This window comes from Juglans microcarpa x Juglans regia, chromosome 5D, assembly GCF_004785595.1.
Source record: "Juglans microcarpa x Juglans regia isolate MS1-56 chromosome 5D, Jm3101_v1.0, whole genome shotgun sequence".
Lineage (NCBI taxonomy): Eukaryota > Viridiplantae > Streptophyta > Magnoliopsida > Fagales > Juglandaceae > Juglans > Juglans microcarpa x Juglans regia.
The window spans coordinates 27,513,372-27,529,106 of record NC_054602.1 but is presented as its reverse complement, the minus strand read 5'-3'; the positions used below and the strand labels follow the sequence as shown (position 1 = coordinate 27,529,106).

At 32.2% G+C, this 15,735-nt stretch overlaps 1 protein-coding gene across 1 annotated transcript; it reads left to right on the top strand.

Moving 5' to 3' along the window:
* Positions 1 to 10,997: 10,997 nt before the first annotated feature.
* LOC121265031 (phenylalanine ammonia-lyase-like) lies at positions 10,998 to 14,886 on the top strand. The gene is made up of 2 exons (XM_041168468.1): positions 10,998 to 11,533; positions 12,999 to 14,886. Exons 1-2 carry the CDS (start codon positions 11,145 to 11,147, stop codon positions 14,746 to 14,748), a joined length of 2,139 nt encoding a protein of 712 aa, XP_041024402.1. The 5' UTR covers positions 10,998 to 11,144; the 3' UTR covers positions 14,749 to 14,886.
* Positions 14,887 to 15,735: the final 849 nt, after the last annotated feature.

Genomic DNA, 15,735 nt, shown 5'->3' with positions numbered 1-15,735 from the left:
ATTTTTTATTTTTCTTTAAAAAATACGTGATATCACGTGGTGGTGAGTTGTCTAAATCATTAGGAAATATATATTGCTATTTAGCTCTCTGAAATTTGTATTCTTTTCAAAAATAGTTCGTAGGGTTTTAATATTGAGTAATACTAAATATAATTATGGGATATGCAAGTATCATACACTCTTTTTAAAAAAGAATAAAGTTTACTAATAAAAAATTACTTTTTTTATATAGATCTCTTATTTATTATTATTTTTTATAATAATATGTTGTACTTGCACATTCTATAACTTAAATATCGTTTATCTTTAATATTGCGACGAGGGTTAGATTCCAAAATGGTCCCTCTATTAGGACTTTGTTAATCCTCTACTAGAAAAGGATGTTAACGTGTTAGTTAAGGGTAAGTTTAGATCTCAAACCCATCTCAATTCATTTTAATTTATCTTATCTAATCATTACAACTTTATCAAATTTTAACATAAAATATAATAAATAATTCAATTTTTTCAAATCTCAAAATAATAATAATATTAAAAAAGATATTTTAATAATATTTTATTTAATTTTTAATTTTCATTTCAATTCAATTCAATTCAACATCCAAACGCAGATATTAAGTCAAGAGTAACCATAAAAAAAAAAAATAATAATGTCATATTATGTACGGTGATCATGGCCTCTAAAAAAAACTATCATATTATGTACGGTGTCATCATGACCTCTTTTTTTTTAAAAAAAAAAAAAAAAGGGGGTTTCATTCTTGTCATAATAGAGAAGAAGCTAATGTTAGATGTTAGATAAGAAAGTAATATTAGATGCAGTTTGAAGTGTCGTATAATCGAAAAGAAATGAGATCTATTGTAAAAGAATGAATGAATACCAGTGTGTCAAAAAATTAATGTTCGAGATTTGCATTTAAAATTATGCAAATCATTTTGTCAAAGAAAAACCAGACTTTTTTTCTTACTAGAGAGTTTATAATAAGGTTGAATTATCATTATAACATTTCTTCCTCCGTTCTTCTAATAAACTCGGTTGTTTTGTTTTTATTTTTTTTAGAAAAATAATAGTCTTATCATTGTTTCTTATCGCTCGATGTTACTGTTAAAATTTTTTATTTTATTTTTTAATTTTTTTATTTAGTGATTAAGAAAATATGTTTTAATAATATTGTATTTTTTTATTTTTTTAAAAAATATTTAAAAGTATTAAAAAAATACATATAAGAAAAGCAAAAAAAAAAAAAAAAAACACTAATTACAACTAACGGTAGCTCCCAGCTCCGACCGGGAGCGGTGGGCATAAAAGCGTCCTTTTTTTTTTTTTTCTCCAACCAAACACGCCCACATCTATCCAATTAAAAAAGGAAAAGAGAAGAAAAGAAAGAAATAATAAAAGGAAAAAGACCCAACTGTCTCCACCTATGAAAATGCATAGCAATTCTTGATTCGAAATTTTCTTTGAGATAATTGTTTAAACAAAGATCACTAACTTCTCTTTTAGATAATTTTTTAACTCTACTTTCTTTGCACACCAATAATATATAGTCTCTTTATCATTTCGGTAAAAAAAAAAAAAAGGAAAAATACAAAAAAAATATTTCGGACATGTTCATATTTAAAAAAATTTGATTCGAAACTTATCTATTTGAAACTTGTACTTAGCATTACTCATCAAAGAATTGAAGGAGCGATATTGAAACTTGATCTATATAGAGGTCTTTACGAAAAAATATGTATAAATAATGAATTTGTAGAATGTTTTAATGAAGAGTGGTGCTACTCTGCCGCCTGAGTAGCACCGCTCGTTTCTACTGCTTATTGTTTTTTAGTTTTTTTTTTTCATTTTTCATTTTTTTAATATATTTAAGTATTTTTAAAAAATAAAAAAATACAAGAATATACTTAAAATTACTTCTTTAATCACTAAGTAAAAAAAAATATAAAAAAAAATTTGTAACTATACAATAGAGCGGTACATTTTGAGCGGCATACAAACTTTTCCCTTTAATGAATGGGCAAATTTCTAAGTTCCTTCCTTGGACAGTACCTACTCCAAATTGGTGCTGGTAATGGTATGTGTGGGACCAATTGCTTAGGTAAGGTTAATATATAGGTAGGTGCGTGCGAGGAATATTGGTGGATATATATATATATATATATATATGCAATTTTGGTCCACCTTACCAAATAGCTGATCTTGAGATTTCGGTTTTGTGCCATGACCTACCCATGAAGATCGATCAGAAAAAGGGTAAGGTCTTTGTCAGAAAAAGACACAAATTTTCAACAACCAGCATTAAGCTGTAATCATGATGAATGTGAACCGATCGATTAGCTTAATTAGGAATTTTAATTTGTAGTTGAGTACTGTTTATATAATCATGTGTATTGGTTAGGCATTCAACACTTTGGCAGCACCAACTAAACCAATAGAAATAATTATATTTACTAAATTAATTAAAATATTATTTATGGTAAGGTACATAATATATATTGAGTGTCTACATACAGTCTCCAAATGAAGACTGCTCATGCAAGTTCATACGGTTATGTTTAAAAAAATTAAAATTACAATAATATCATTTTTAAAATGATGTTTTTTTCTCTTTTATCCTCATTTATTAATAGGACTGCATACGTAATTCTCTACTCAGGATTGCAAATAAAATTTATTATATATATTATATCTTGAGTCATTAGATCATCAAGTATTGAAACCTTAAAAATCTTGTAAATTATATTAGCACCATCATATTTAAAATTTGATTGGGTGGGATCAAGCATCGATCTATTTAAAATCAATCTAATTTCGGTCAAGGAATACAAATCTAGAAAATCCTAATCCTAACATGTGGTGTCTCTTCTCCATCCATTGTGCTTGTTTCAAAGTGGAAACCATGTTGCATTATTCTTTTGATAGAAAACAAAAGCCTCTTTAGGAATTTTTCATTAAGCTCAGCCTATTAAACCAGCCATTCATGAAAACTTCTTTCCAACTTGGAGCAAGAAAATACATGTACCTTAAATGATTCTTTTCTCTTGTGTTTGCATCTTTTCCATGCACCTTCTTCCTTTTCTTTCTCACTAAGTTTAGTTGATGCAAGGTCAAGTGATGAGAGTGGGATTCTTCACCAAGTTGATGTTCATATTTCTTTTGCAAGACATAGAATCAAATTAAAAAAAAAAAGAAAAAAACAAAACAAAGCATCATGATGAGTCGATCTACCTTCAAAATTTGACAGCACCAAGTATTTTAAGTTTTAATTACTCTATCTCTTTGTATATTGTGGTAAATTTGTCAAAGTACTACTTTATCCAAGAAGATAAAAAAAAGTGTCTTTATTCTCCACCAACAATTTTCCAAAAGATGAGCAAGTGATGCTACAAAGATAATTCAAACTAACCCATGATCAATCAATCTTGTACGAGCATAAAATATATTATTGTACTATATATCTCTTATAATTTGCGCATATATAAAAGACATGATCCATCGCCACAATCAAAGAATAACTTGCTTTATTATGAGTGCGAAGCCTAAAAGGATGATCAATAAACTAAGCTAGCTAGCTAGCTAATGTAATGGCAAGGACGACTGTCTAATTTATTTATGTTTTCTTCGTCCTTTCCATTGCTTTTTATTTTTTATTATTATTATCTTTTCTTCTTCTACTTCTTCTAATCAAACATATTATATAAGAAAGAAAGATATAAATTTTAAGGAAGATCTTTTCCACTATCAATATATAAAAAACATTTAAGAATTTTATCTAAGGATAGACTTCCAATAACATGATTGGCCATTTTGAGTATAAATAATGGAAATATTGATATTCGATCATTGAACCAATTTTCTTTCTATATGTAAGAAATTTTTAATTAAAAAAATTCTATTTATAAGTATGTGAAGATATTAACACATCTAGTAAAGTACTTATATGATGACATGATTTGATTTGAAGAAAAGTTTTACAATTTAAATCTTACATATTAAATCTTACCATTTAAATACTTATAATGTAGATAATATGTTTTACATTGCAACTTGAAAATAGATCAATAACTCATTTTTTAATATTGTGTTTATAAATTAAATACCAAGATAATTATATTCCCGATTTTTAAGCTAGAAGAATATTATAGCTTTAAAATCAATATATGTAAATCTTTATGCAAATGATAATCCACTATTTTTTTAAATTAGCTTGAAAAGAAATAATAAAAAATAATCTCCATAAATGAACTCTTAGGTTTGATTTGGATGGTAAATTGAGATGAGATGAATTTAGATGAAAGTTGAATAAAATATTATTATAATATTATTTTTTAATATTATTATTGTTTTGAGATTTGAAAAAGTTGAATTGTTTATTATATTTTGTGTGAAGATTTGGAAAAATTATAATAATGAAATGTGATGAGATAAGTTAAGATCATTTTTCAATCCAAACGGGGCCTAAGGTTTGTTTGGATAGTGAGATAAGATGAGATAATTTTATATAAAAATTGAAAATTTAATAAAATATTGTTAAAATATTATTTTTTAATATTATTATTATTTTGGGATTTGAAAAAATTGAATTGTTTATTATATTTTGTGTGAGAATTTGAAAAAATTATAATGATGAGATGAGATGAAATAAAATATTTTCTGTATCCAAACTAACAAATTAATGTTTTATGAGATTTTGGGAAAGTAGAGAAAAATATTATAATATTACAATATTGTTAGAATATTGTATTTTAATATTAGTTTTGTTTGGAAATTTGAAAAAATTGAATAATTTTTTATTTTTTGTTTGAAAGTTTGGAAAAATTGTAATGATTAATTTGAAAAAATTGTACTAATTTGTTTGAAAGTATTTGTATTTGAGTTATGTTTGGAAATAAAATGTGATGATATGAGATGAGATGAAAATTTTGAGATGAAAATTTTTTCCGATCAAGCCCTAAACCTTTATTAGATGGGAGCCCCTACAGGCCAAACGTTATGTAATTAAAAGATTTACACCCTCTAATGGGAGGGTGACACGTTGCAGGTATAACAAATTTACAATAGATGCAAACCACAAAAACTTAGCATCAGTATTGGATTCATCATTTTCATCTTTAAAATTTGAAGAAAAGTATATGTTTTCCATAAATTCAAAACTTCTCTATCTATAACTTCACATTGGATTGACTATTAGATTTATCAAAATAATAATATAATATTATTTTTTTAATAATAATATTTTTAATATATTTTACAATTACATTAACTATATATTAATTAATAATTTAATTTGAAACTTAAATTATTATTTCCCAACTTAAATATATTGTGGCTCAAAATGGGAAAACGATAATTTAAGTAAATAAAATAATAGTTATAGAGTGTGAATAGTGAATCTTTAAATTTAAAGATGAATTGAAATATATTGTAGTTCAAAATTTCAAATTTTAGTATTTGATAAATCCATTACAATAATTTTAAATATAAAATTAATCAAATTTTAAAAATTTAACTCATTTAACGAGTAAAATACCAATGTGAATGCTCATGCTCTAACTACTCCTCTTTCAGAAATGCAATCTCCCTCTCCCCACGACGCTCTCTCTCTCTCTAGAAATACAAAAAGCTACTTCTCTCTCTCCCGTCTTCTGTCCCTTTCAGAAACAATGATCTGCAATCTCGATTCTCTCTCCACTCTCTCTCTCATTCTCCCCATCAGTACAGATTTGAGATCTATCTCTTGAGATACCGTATGTAAGTTCCTCTGTTAAATGTGAGAGCACTTGATCTTCCAAATACAATTTATTTTAATATTCATCTAACTTTTTTGAAGGATAGACGGCAGCCGTAAATTTTAAAAATTTTATGAGGTGGTGTAAAATGCCCCAAGTCACCTGAACCTTCTTTGAGGTAAACTCTTATTGGATACGAGCTCGTGAGAAAGGAATGAGTGATAGATCCGTGTTTTCGTGAATTATTTTTCGTTGGGAAGGGGTCGAACCAAGACCTCCATTTTTTAAGGATGGGTGTTATGCAGTGCCTATGGCCTTCGGAGTGTTCTCGTGAACTTGCGGAACGGGGCCATCAGTACTAATTGGCCGTTGCAGCAAAATAAAGACAAGAGAAAATGATTGAGATATTAATTAAGAGCTAACAAATTATTCTTTTGCTTTTCCCGTACGTTGTCCATCAATTTATAATCATTAATATCATAAAAAAATCATTATCCTTAGTGCTTCCTATGATCATGTGATCATCTTAACCTCCAATGTATGGAATTTATAATTCCCAAGAGAATGAAGTCATAGGAGAGAACTTAGGTGTCTTTAGATTTGAAGATGAGTTGAGATGGATTGTAAATAGTAGTGAGATTTGTGAGTTAAAGTTGATGAATAGTAATAAATAGTAGTGAGATAAGTTGAGATGATTTGCGAATATAAGCTGGCCTTAATGTTTTTCCAATCAGCCAAATTACTCCCACAATTAATAATTTGGAGCAATGACTTTTAGGGACATTTATTTGGTTCAAAAGACAGTTTAATTAGTACTGTTCCTTAATTTGATCATTGATTCTCTGATATAATTAGTCAAATTACTTACAGTTGAATAAGAAATTTCTTAATTTCAAGATCTAGACCGTAGATTTAGAAAAATTAAAAATGTACCCGGAAAATTATAAATGAAACTCGACATGATCAGGACCGGACAAGCGCCCAAATTGCTAAATATATAGCAACATATAATGAAGTACTACTAAAAGGTTGATGGTCCTGCTGTACGAGGAATAGCTATTCTTCATGCCCCAATATGAATATGACGTCCTCATTAAGCTAAAGTTCATCATGTCTTTAGAACATATTCAGTACTTTTTTGAAGGACATATTCAATAGTACTTGAATTCACGTTTAACATATAATGAACTGATTTATTTCCAATCTTGCTCGATAGCCTTAGAATCTCTAACACTTCATTCGTCCTCTCCCCGTGGACTTCCTATTCCTCACGTTCCCCTTCCTCTACCTGATGATGATCTCCCTCCCATCCCTCATGTCTTTTTTTTTTTTTTTAATGTACATGTTATGTTTTTAGTGTTTCATATTTTATATGTTTTATTTTTTAAAAAGTTATATTTTTCATGTTTCAAATTTTGGTTAATTTATTTATTTATTTTTTTAATTTTTTTTAATATTTGTCTTAAGTCTCAAATATAGTTAATAGTATACATGCATGTCACGTGGCTTATAATGTCAATATAGTTGAAAGCACGTACAAAAAATACTTCAATTAAAATGCACAAAGAGGCCCTTTTTTACTTTACACCAAACTACATAGATTAATTTTCTATTTAACCCTATCTAATATATAAAAAAGTTTATTATAGAACTTAATACTATAATATCGGGCTCTCTCTCTCAAAGCTCTCCATCTCTCTAGAAACACCCAAGAGTTCTAAAAGCGTAGGGGAGGAGCTCCCCCCCGCGCGGGGTCTCCCTCCATCCCTCCCTCCCTCATCTCCCTTCTCTCTTTTCTCTTCTCCCCTCTTTTTTTCTTTTATTTTTTAGAGTTTTTTCAGAGCAAAGGATGGAAAGAGTCTAATTAGCAGCGCTCCAACGTCCGGCGACGGCCACGCGCCCCTCCATGAGGTTCCCAAGATGCTGATCTATCATAAGAATGAAGAAATTCATCAAACGGAGCGGGGTGCAAAGTTTCAAGCCACGAACGCTTGTAACCCACACGCCACCACGCCGAGCACTTTCCAACCGCCACGCGCGGCTGTGTTGGGTCTAGGACTATTGACTGCTGCAGACCAGACCGACTGCCATCTCTCCAGGGTGGCGCATGGCCCTCACATGCCACCTTAGTCGCTACTTGTGTATTTTACAGTTCTTCCAAGGTTGAAAACAGATCCCGCTCTTCCCAAGATGCAATTTGACTTTCCCATTGTATTTTTATTTTCTATGCTGTCGTTTTTTTAGAAAAATAAAAATAAAAAACAAGTCCCCCCCCCCCCTTTGCTTTGACGGTGTTTGGTGGGGTTGGTGCTCCCTACTCCGCCTAGTCGGGGTAGGGGGATTGGTTGCTTTTGTTATCTCTATCATGGATAGAGTTGTACTGCCTCTTAGACTTAGGTCTTTAGAGATTTGGAGTCTGGACTAAACCATGTCAATCACGAAAGTGTGCTAAGAAACTATCAACATTGTAATTGGCTTGTACTGTTTATTTCAGGTCAACTTTGTAATATTCGCTTTTATTGAATGAATATGCTTTTATAAAAGAAAAAAAAATACTATAATATCTATCGTATAAAAAATTACATTTTCTTAAAATTAATTTTATACACACCAAATTAACAATATTAAAACTCGTTTTTAGGAAAATAATCTTAATTAAGTGACAACCTAATAAAAACAAAAGAATCTATAAACTTATGTCCATTTCATTGTTAAATTAATTGTAAACCCATTCGTAAGATTTCAATTAAGACAATAACTACTCATGCATATATGTTTAAATGTTGATCAATCTATGCTATTTTTGTACGTTCGCCGTTACATGATGATGAATTGCTTCACATCAAAATATATAGGGTAGGGGATAATTAATGTAAGTTCAAATGTTCAAAGGTCTATAATATTGATCATAATTGTATCAAACTCTGTCCGAATTAATTAACATATGTTTAATTTCCGATCAACATCCAAAAAAGGGGTGTACGTATACGTACGTACATCTAAACAAAAGGAGACGAAAGCAATTAAGAATAACGCAATACATAGATGAGCAATGCTACAAACAGTCTTTAATGTGCAAGTTTAGTCAATTTTATCTTTAAATTTTTTTTAAAATTAAAATAATATCCTTATCAAAATAGTATTTTTTTTCATTTAATGAAGGATTTACACATACAATCTTTATTTAAAAATTGCAAATAGAATTTCCATTTATATATATATATATATATATATATATATATATATAGATATGCGAGATAATTGACATTTTGATTTTATAAGAAAGTTCGATTCGTTGATAAAGATATAGCCCATATTTTTAAGTAATAAAAATTGAACCTTCACAACATCAAGATAGACCACCCAATTCACCACTATAATACATTATGACAAAAAGGGTCGTCGATCGTGATCGATCCTATATATCCTGGCCGTTGTCGTACGAGGAATAAGCAATCGTAGCTATTCATGCCCTAATTATGAGAATATGGCATCCTCTTTTATAATTTTTGTATTCTTTTCTAACATGAAGTTGTCTTTTAGGTAATGAACTTATTCCGTTGAAACTCACCATGGCATTAAGAGAATAATATACTTTTTCGAATCATTTCTTTTACATTTAAAGTTGTTTTAAAATGTATTTATCTAGCGGAATTCGCCGTTACTAGATCAAGATCTCTATACCACATATTATCTACATGACATAATTTGACTTGGAAGATAATTTTTAAAATTTAAATCTTACAAATCAATTTATGTCATGTGAACGGTGTTAATGTCGTGTTTTGTACGTCTTTTGGATATGTTCCAGCAACTCGGGTCTTTAGAACTGAGACTGCAAAAATAAAGAAGAATGCAACTAGGAGAGGGTGGCATTGGGGCTTGGCAGACTTTGATGTCAAAGTTAGTATCGTCTTTTGGAAGGTTGTAAATAAATAAAAGAGTATAGGTATCAAATAGCATTTCTTGTACTTGAGAGTTGCCATTTATATTAGGAGTCTGTGGAGGGGGGACAGATCATTTCTGCCCCCGTGGAGCCCATGTCCTTTGCACTGTTCATGTTGTCAGAGTCATTTAATGCAGCGTGTAGCTCAGGTAATGGTGCCATTAATGTGGCGTAGTTTCCTGATTTGTTTTATTTTCAGTGGTCCGTCGATGTCCCATGTCAGAGGATCAAGGATTCTCCGTATTTCCCGTTCTGCCATGTACAAGTCCCCATAATCACAGTATGGTCGAGTGACGTCAGGTCTGTCCGTCCCATCAGCCATCATTGTTTACTTTTCCTTGTAAGCGTCTTGCTTCATGGGTAAGTTTGGGCCCTATGGCTGCGTATCAGATTGAATCCCAGTGAGTTTGTGAAGTGGAAAAAATCCTCTTACAAATGGTGTGAGGGTGTAAATGCTTTTGAATAACAATTCTCATAGAATATATTTTTATGTTTCATTGAGTGAGGATATATATATATATATATATATATATATAAAAGAAGTGCTACTATCACAAAATTCACAAATTGACATGATTTCATATGATATATTAGATCTACTTTACAATAAAAATAAATTACAATCTAACGTACAATATCAAGTCATACCAGTTTATGGATTTAGTTTTATGGGATCTATTTATGGTTAAAATATTTCTTATAATATATATTATGTTAAACTAAAATTCTTTCTAATTTTTTTTTATCAAATTAGATAATCTAATGCAAAAAAAAAAGGTACATATAGTATTAGATCCTCATGTAACATCTAATTTATATAAATATTGTATAAGGGTAACATTAAAGAACAATACTGTATATATACAATATTAGATAGTGCAAGCCTCCGTACATTCTTTTTTAAAAAAAGAATTACACTTATAAAAAATGGTTTTTTCGTTCGGAACTCAAGTTTGCCGGCCATCTTTTCTACGAAGAGTACGAGTGAATTTATATACCTTAAAATTGGAACAAATCCTCTCTCGGAGTCGGACCTTAAATTTTACAAAACGCACGCAGTATGTCAACATGCCTAAAGCTGTTTTTAATCCTCCACCAACCACCCAGTTACCATGCACTCATGCCCAGCAAAGTATAAGCACGCAAACCGCGTCTTATTTAGGGTAATTAATATCGTAGGGTCAGGATTAAGTTTCAACCAACAAGGCAACTACCCTGACGCTTTCATATGCTTACCTTTATTTCAGAGCCACACTTATGCTTACCTACCAAGACTTCTGACACGACAGTAAAAGTTCCATTCCATCTATTTAAGCCTCCTCATTCTCTGTCCGTCTTCCCCACCAAGCAAATCCACACTCCACCAACCGCTCTCACTCTCTGTCTCTGTCCCCCACCCCCCCAACTCCGGAGTCCCTTCTCTTCCCACTTCTCCCTTAATTGCCCCACTCATTACTCGTTAATCAGCATGGAAACCACAGGCAAGCACCAAAGCGGCTCCTTGGAGAGTCTCTGCGCCAGTACTCATGATCCCCTCAACTGGGGAGTGGTTGCCGAGTCACTCAAGGGCAGTCACCTGGAAGAGGTGAAGCGCATGGTAGCAGAGTACAGGAAGAACGTCGTCCGGCTCGGCGGCGAGAACTTGACTATCGCGCAGGTGGCGGCCATAGCCACCAGAAAGTCGGCGGTGAGGGTGGAGCTCTCGGAGTCGGCAAGGGCGGGCGTGAAAGCGAGCAGCGACTGGGTCATGGACAGCATGAATGCCGGAACCGACAGTTATGGTGTCACCACAGGTTTTGGTGCTACTTCACACAGGCGAACCAAACAAGGTGCTGCTCTGCAGAAGGAGTTAATTAGGTAAGCTAAGTGAAACTTTGTCTTAACTTTAACGTTAGCTTGTGATCCTGATCTTCGGTCTCATGATTAGTTACTATTTTGTCCATTCGCTGTTTCATACTCCACGCTTATAAAAAAAATATATATATAAATATAAAATATAAAAATAAATAATAACCGATACATAACATTTATATATATATATATATATATGAGCTATAAGTTTTAAATACATAAATACGGCATTAGGTTTTTTTTTATTTTAAAAAGTGGGTTTCATTAAAAAAAATTTAATACTTTTACTACTAATTATCTATTTTATCATTGTTCTCTTATCATCTCATGATATAATAGTAAATAATTAGAAATAATTTATTATATTTTACTTGTAAATTTATCATTTAATATGACACATCAAAATATTTTGAAATAATGATAATAACAAAAATGATAAATAGATTTTTTCTTTTCAAATTGATGTTCACTTTTTTACAAAGATTTGCACAAAATTTATATATTTAAGACTTATACAAATTTTTTTTTATATATATAGAGTAATATTTATAATAATATTTTGTAAAATAGAGTTCACTTTTTTACAAATATTTATATGAGATTTATCTATTATATATATATGGGTGGGTCGGAAGTTTTGTCTCTGAGATCTTTAAGGGGCTGCTTCGGCCAAACGGAAAGAGTACGGAGAGTACATGTTATAAATAGTGGTCAACTTTGGAAGTCAAATGAAACGGGGATGGCTCTTTGGAGAGTGCATTGACCGGTTGCTATTATTCTGACCTACTGATATATGTATGTGTGTATATATATATATATATATTTTTTTTTAATAAAACAATATTAGTAATTTATTATAGAACTTATATATTTATTATAAAATAGTTATGTTTTTTTTTTTTTTTTTTTTATCATTTTTCATATATACCCAAACAATGTTGAGACAATAAAATCCGCACAACGCCCTCTCAGGTTATATATTTAATATAAAATAATTAATTGACATGTTTATAGTGAAGAACAATCAAGGCTCTGAAAAAAAAAAGTTTTTTTTTCCCTGAAAAAAATGATAAATAATTATCCTTATGTTCACTGGATAGTGGTATGTAATTGCGCTAATTAATTTTTTTTTTTAAATATATGTTATTATTGTGTATGTTACTGCTATATATTGTTCAGTGAAGTATAAAACTCAATTTATGATTTACATATATTACTTCTTTTTTCTAAAAACTATATAGTCGTCTCCATAGTTTAACCTCAACTTTTGATTGCAATATATAAAAAGCTTACATGTAAAATTACCAGTATTCATGAAAAAAAAATACAAATTTGAAATTTATTTCCTATATTTTACAATTTTTCTTATCACTTCATTACAGATATTCCTAAAAAATCTCAATTTAATTGTGTATTCTAAACAAAAAGTATCCAACCCTGCTGATCTGTATGCTCCATGTTGCTGCTCTAGATTTTTGAATGCTGGGATATTTGGAGAAGAAACAGACGCATGCCACACATTACCTCACTCAGCAACGAGAGCTGCTATGCTAGTGAGGATCAACACCCTTCTCCAAGGATACTCTGGCATTAGATTTGAAATCATGGAGGCCATTGCCAAGCTCCTCAACCATAACATCACCCCCAGCTTGCCACTGCGTGGTTCAATCAGTGCTTCAGGTGATCTCGTCCCTCTTGCCTACATTGCCGGATTGCTCATCGGCCGTCCCAATGCCAAGGCCATTGGACCCTCCGGTGAATCCCTCGACGCCGCAGAAGCCTTTCGCCTCGCGGGTATCGAATCTGAGTTTTTTGAGTTGCAACCTAAAGAAGGCCTTGCCCTTGTTAATGGCACAGCTGTTGGCTCTGGCTTTGCTTCTATGGTTCTTTTTGAGGCAAACATTCTAGTAGTTTTGTCAGAAATCTTGTCAGCTATTTTCGCGGAAGTAATGCAGGGTAAGCCTGAGTTTACTGACCATTTGACACACAAGTTGAAGCACCATCCTGGCCAAATTGAAGCTGCGGCCATTATGGAACACATTTTGGATGGAAGTTCTTATGTGAAAGAAGCCAAGAAGTTGCACGAGATAGATCCCTTGCAGAAGCCTAAGCAAGACCGTTATGCACTAAGAACTTCGCCTCAATGGCTTGGCCCACAGATTGAAGTTATCAGATACTCAACCAAGTCAGTTGAAAGGGAGATCAATTCTGTCAATGATAACCCTTTGATTGATGTTTCAAGGAACAAGGCTTTGCATGGTGGCAACTTTCAAGGGACACCAATTGGTGTCTCAATGGATAATACCCGTTTGGCTATTGCAGCAATAGGAAAACTCATGTTTGCACAATTGTCCGAGCTTGTCAATGAGTTTTACAACAATGGGCTGCCATCAAATCTCTCTGCAGGTAGGAATCCAAGCCTGGATTATGGTTTCAAGGGTGCTGAAATTGCCATGGCTTCCTACTGTTCTGAACTTCAATTTATGGCCAATCCAGTCACTAGCCATGTCCAGAGTGCCGAGCAGCATAACCAGGATGTAAACTCTTTAGGATTGATTTCTTCGAGGAAAACAGCAGAAGCTGTTGAAATCTTGAAGCTCATGTCTTCCACATTTTTGATAGCCCTTTGCCAAGCTATTGATTTGAGGCATTTGGAGGAAAATTTGAAGACCGCTGTCAAGAATACTGTAAGCCAAGTGGCTAAAAAAATTCTAACAACTGGTGCTAGTGGAGAACTTCACCCATCCAGATTCTGCGAGAAGGATTTACTCAATGTGGTTGATCGGGAGCACCTTTTTGCCTATATTGATGACCCCTGCAGTGCGACATACCCATTGATGCAAAAACTGAGGCAAGCACTCGTTGATCATGCATTGGCCAATGGCGATAATGAGAAGAATGCAAACACGTCTATCTTCCAGAAGATTGGGATCTTTGAGGAAGAACTAAAAGCCATCTTGCCAAAAGAGGTGGAGAGTGCAAGAGTTTCAGTTGAGAGTGGTAAACCTGCAATTCCAAACCGGATCAAGGAATGCAGGTCTTATCCATTGTACAGGTTTGTTAGAGAGGATTTGGGAACTGAATTGCTGACCGGGGAAAAGGAAAGGTCTGCCGGTGAGGATTTTGACGAAGTATTTACAGCAATGTGTCAGGGCAAGATGATTGATCCAATCTTGGATTGCCTCAAGGAGTGGACTGGTGCTCCTATTCCAATCAATTAGTTCATATTTATTATGTTTTGAACCTTATATCCTAATCCATTTGCTACAACACCTACTACTTCCCTACCACTTTTGTGTGCTACTTTTCTTACCTGTAAGATATATATTTCGAGAAATAAAGTAACCACTTTAGCAAAAGTTTACCATATATGGAAAATAGTCTGGACCTTATTGCCATGTGAAGACCAATATCACATCTTACTTCTTTAATAGTCATTCAAGGCTGGCCCTCATGTGAGTAAAATCACATACGACACACAGTGCGGCAGTACGACAGTTGTACAAAATAATATAATATATATAATTAGCCGGCAGGTCGGTTCAAAAGCCAAAAAAATTGCAACGAATTTTTGTCGGATAGGGTCGTCAAATCGGGACACCACAGAATAGAAGTACCACGTTTCACACAAAAAGCACAACAAAGATAGCACCGGGACATAGAGGAATTCTCTCTGATCTGACTTTTTTTTAGAGAACTTCTACACTCACTGAAACGCAGCCTAGTTAGCCAAAATGAAAATCTGTTGATAAGCTTCAAGTTATGTCGAACATGAACCGAGTGGTCTGACTTACAACTTTGTGGCAAGAAATGTGGGCTCAATTCTCCATTTCATCTACTAATAGCCAAAAAGTGCTGGTTTATAGTTGTTGTTGAAGAAATTGACTGGAAACTATAATTTGAAAAATAAATGCAGCTTTGAAATGTGTTTGAAACATTATATTCAAGGTGATAATTGTTTCTACTTGAATGAATCCGTTGTTGGGTTTGTATCCAATAAAGTCAATTATCAACTTAAAAGCATACGACAGAGTTACCAACTACATGCTTCGGCTTGATCATGAACTTCTAGCTTCCTTTTGGCAATGATGACTGCTACATCCACAAAAGAATTATACAAAAATATTTCTACAAACTGATGTGATTTCATCTGATCCGTTAGATTTTCTTTATAATAAAAATAATTTTACAATTTGACAAATCACATC

Bases quoted from the DNA above. Each gene is read 5' to 3' on its own strand.
- LOC121265031 (XM_041168468.1), top strand. From the start codon at position 11,145: ATGGAAACCACAGGCAAGCACCAAAGCGGCTCCTTGGAGAGTCTCTGC. The intron at 11,534-12,998 runs GTAAGCTAAGTG...TTGCTGCTCTAG, and splicing joins CTGCAGAAGGAGTTAATTAG to ATTTTTGAATGCTGGGATAT.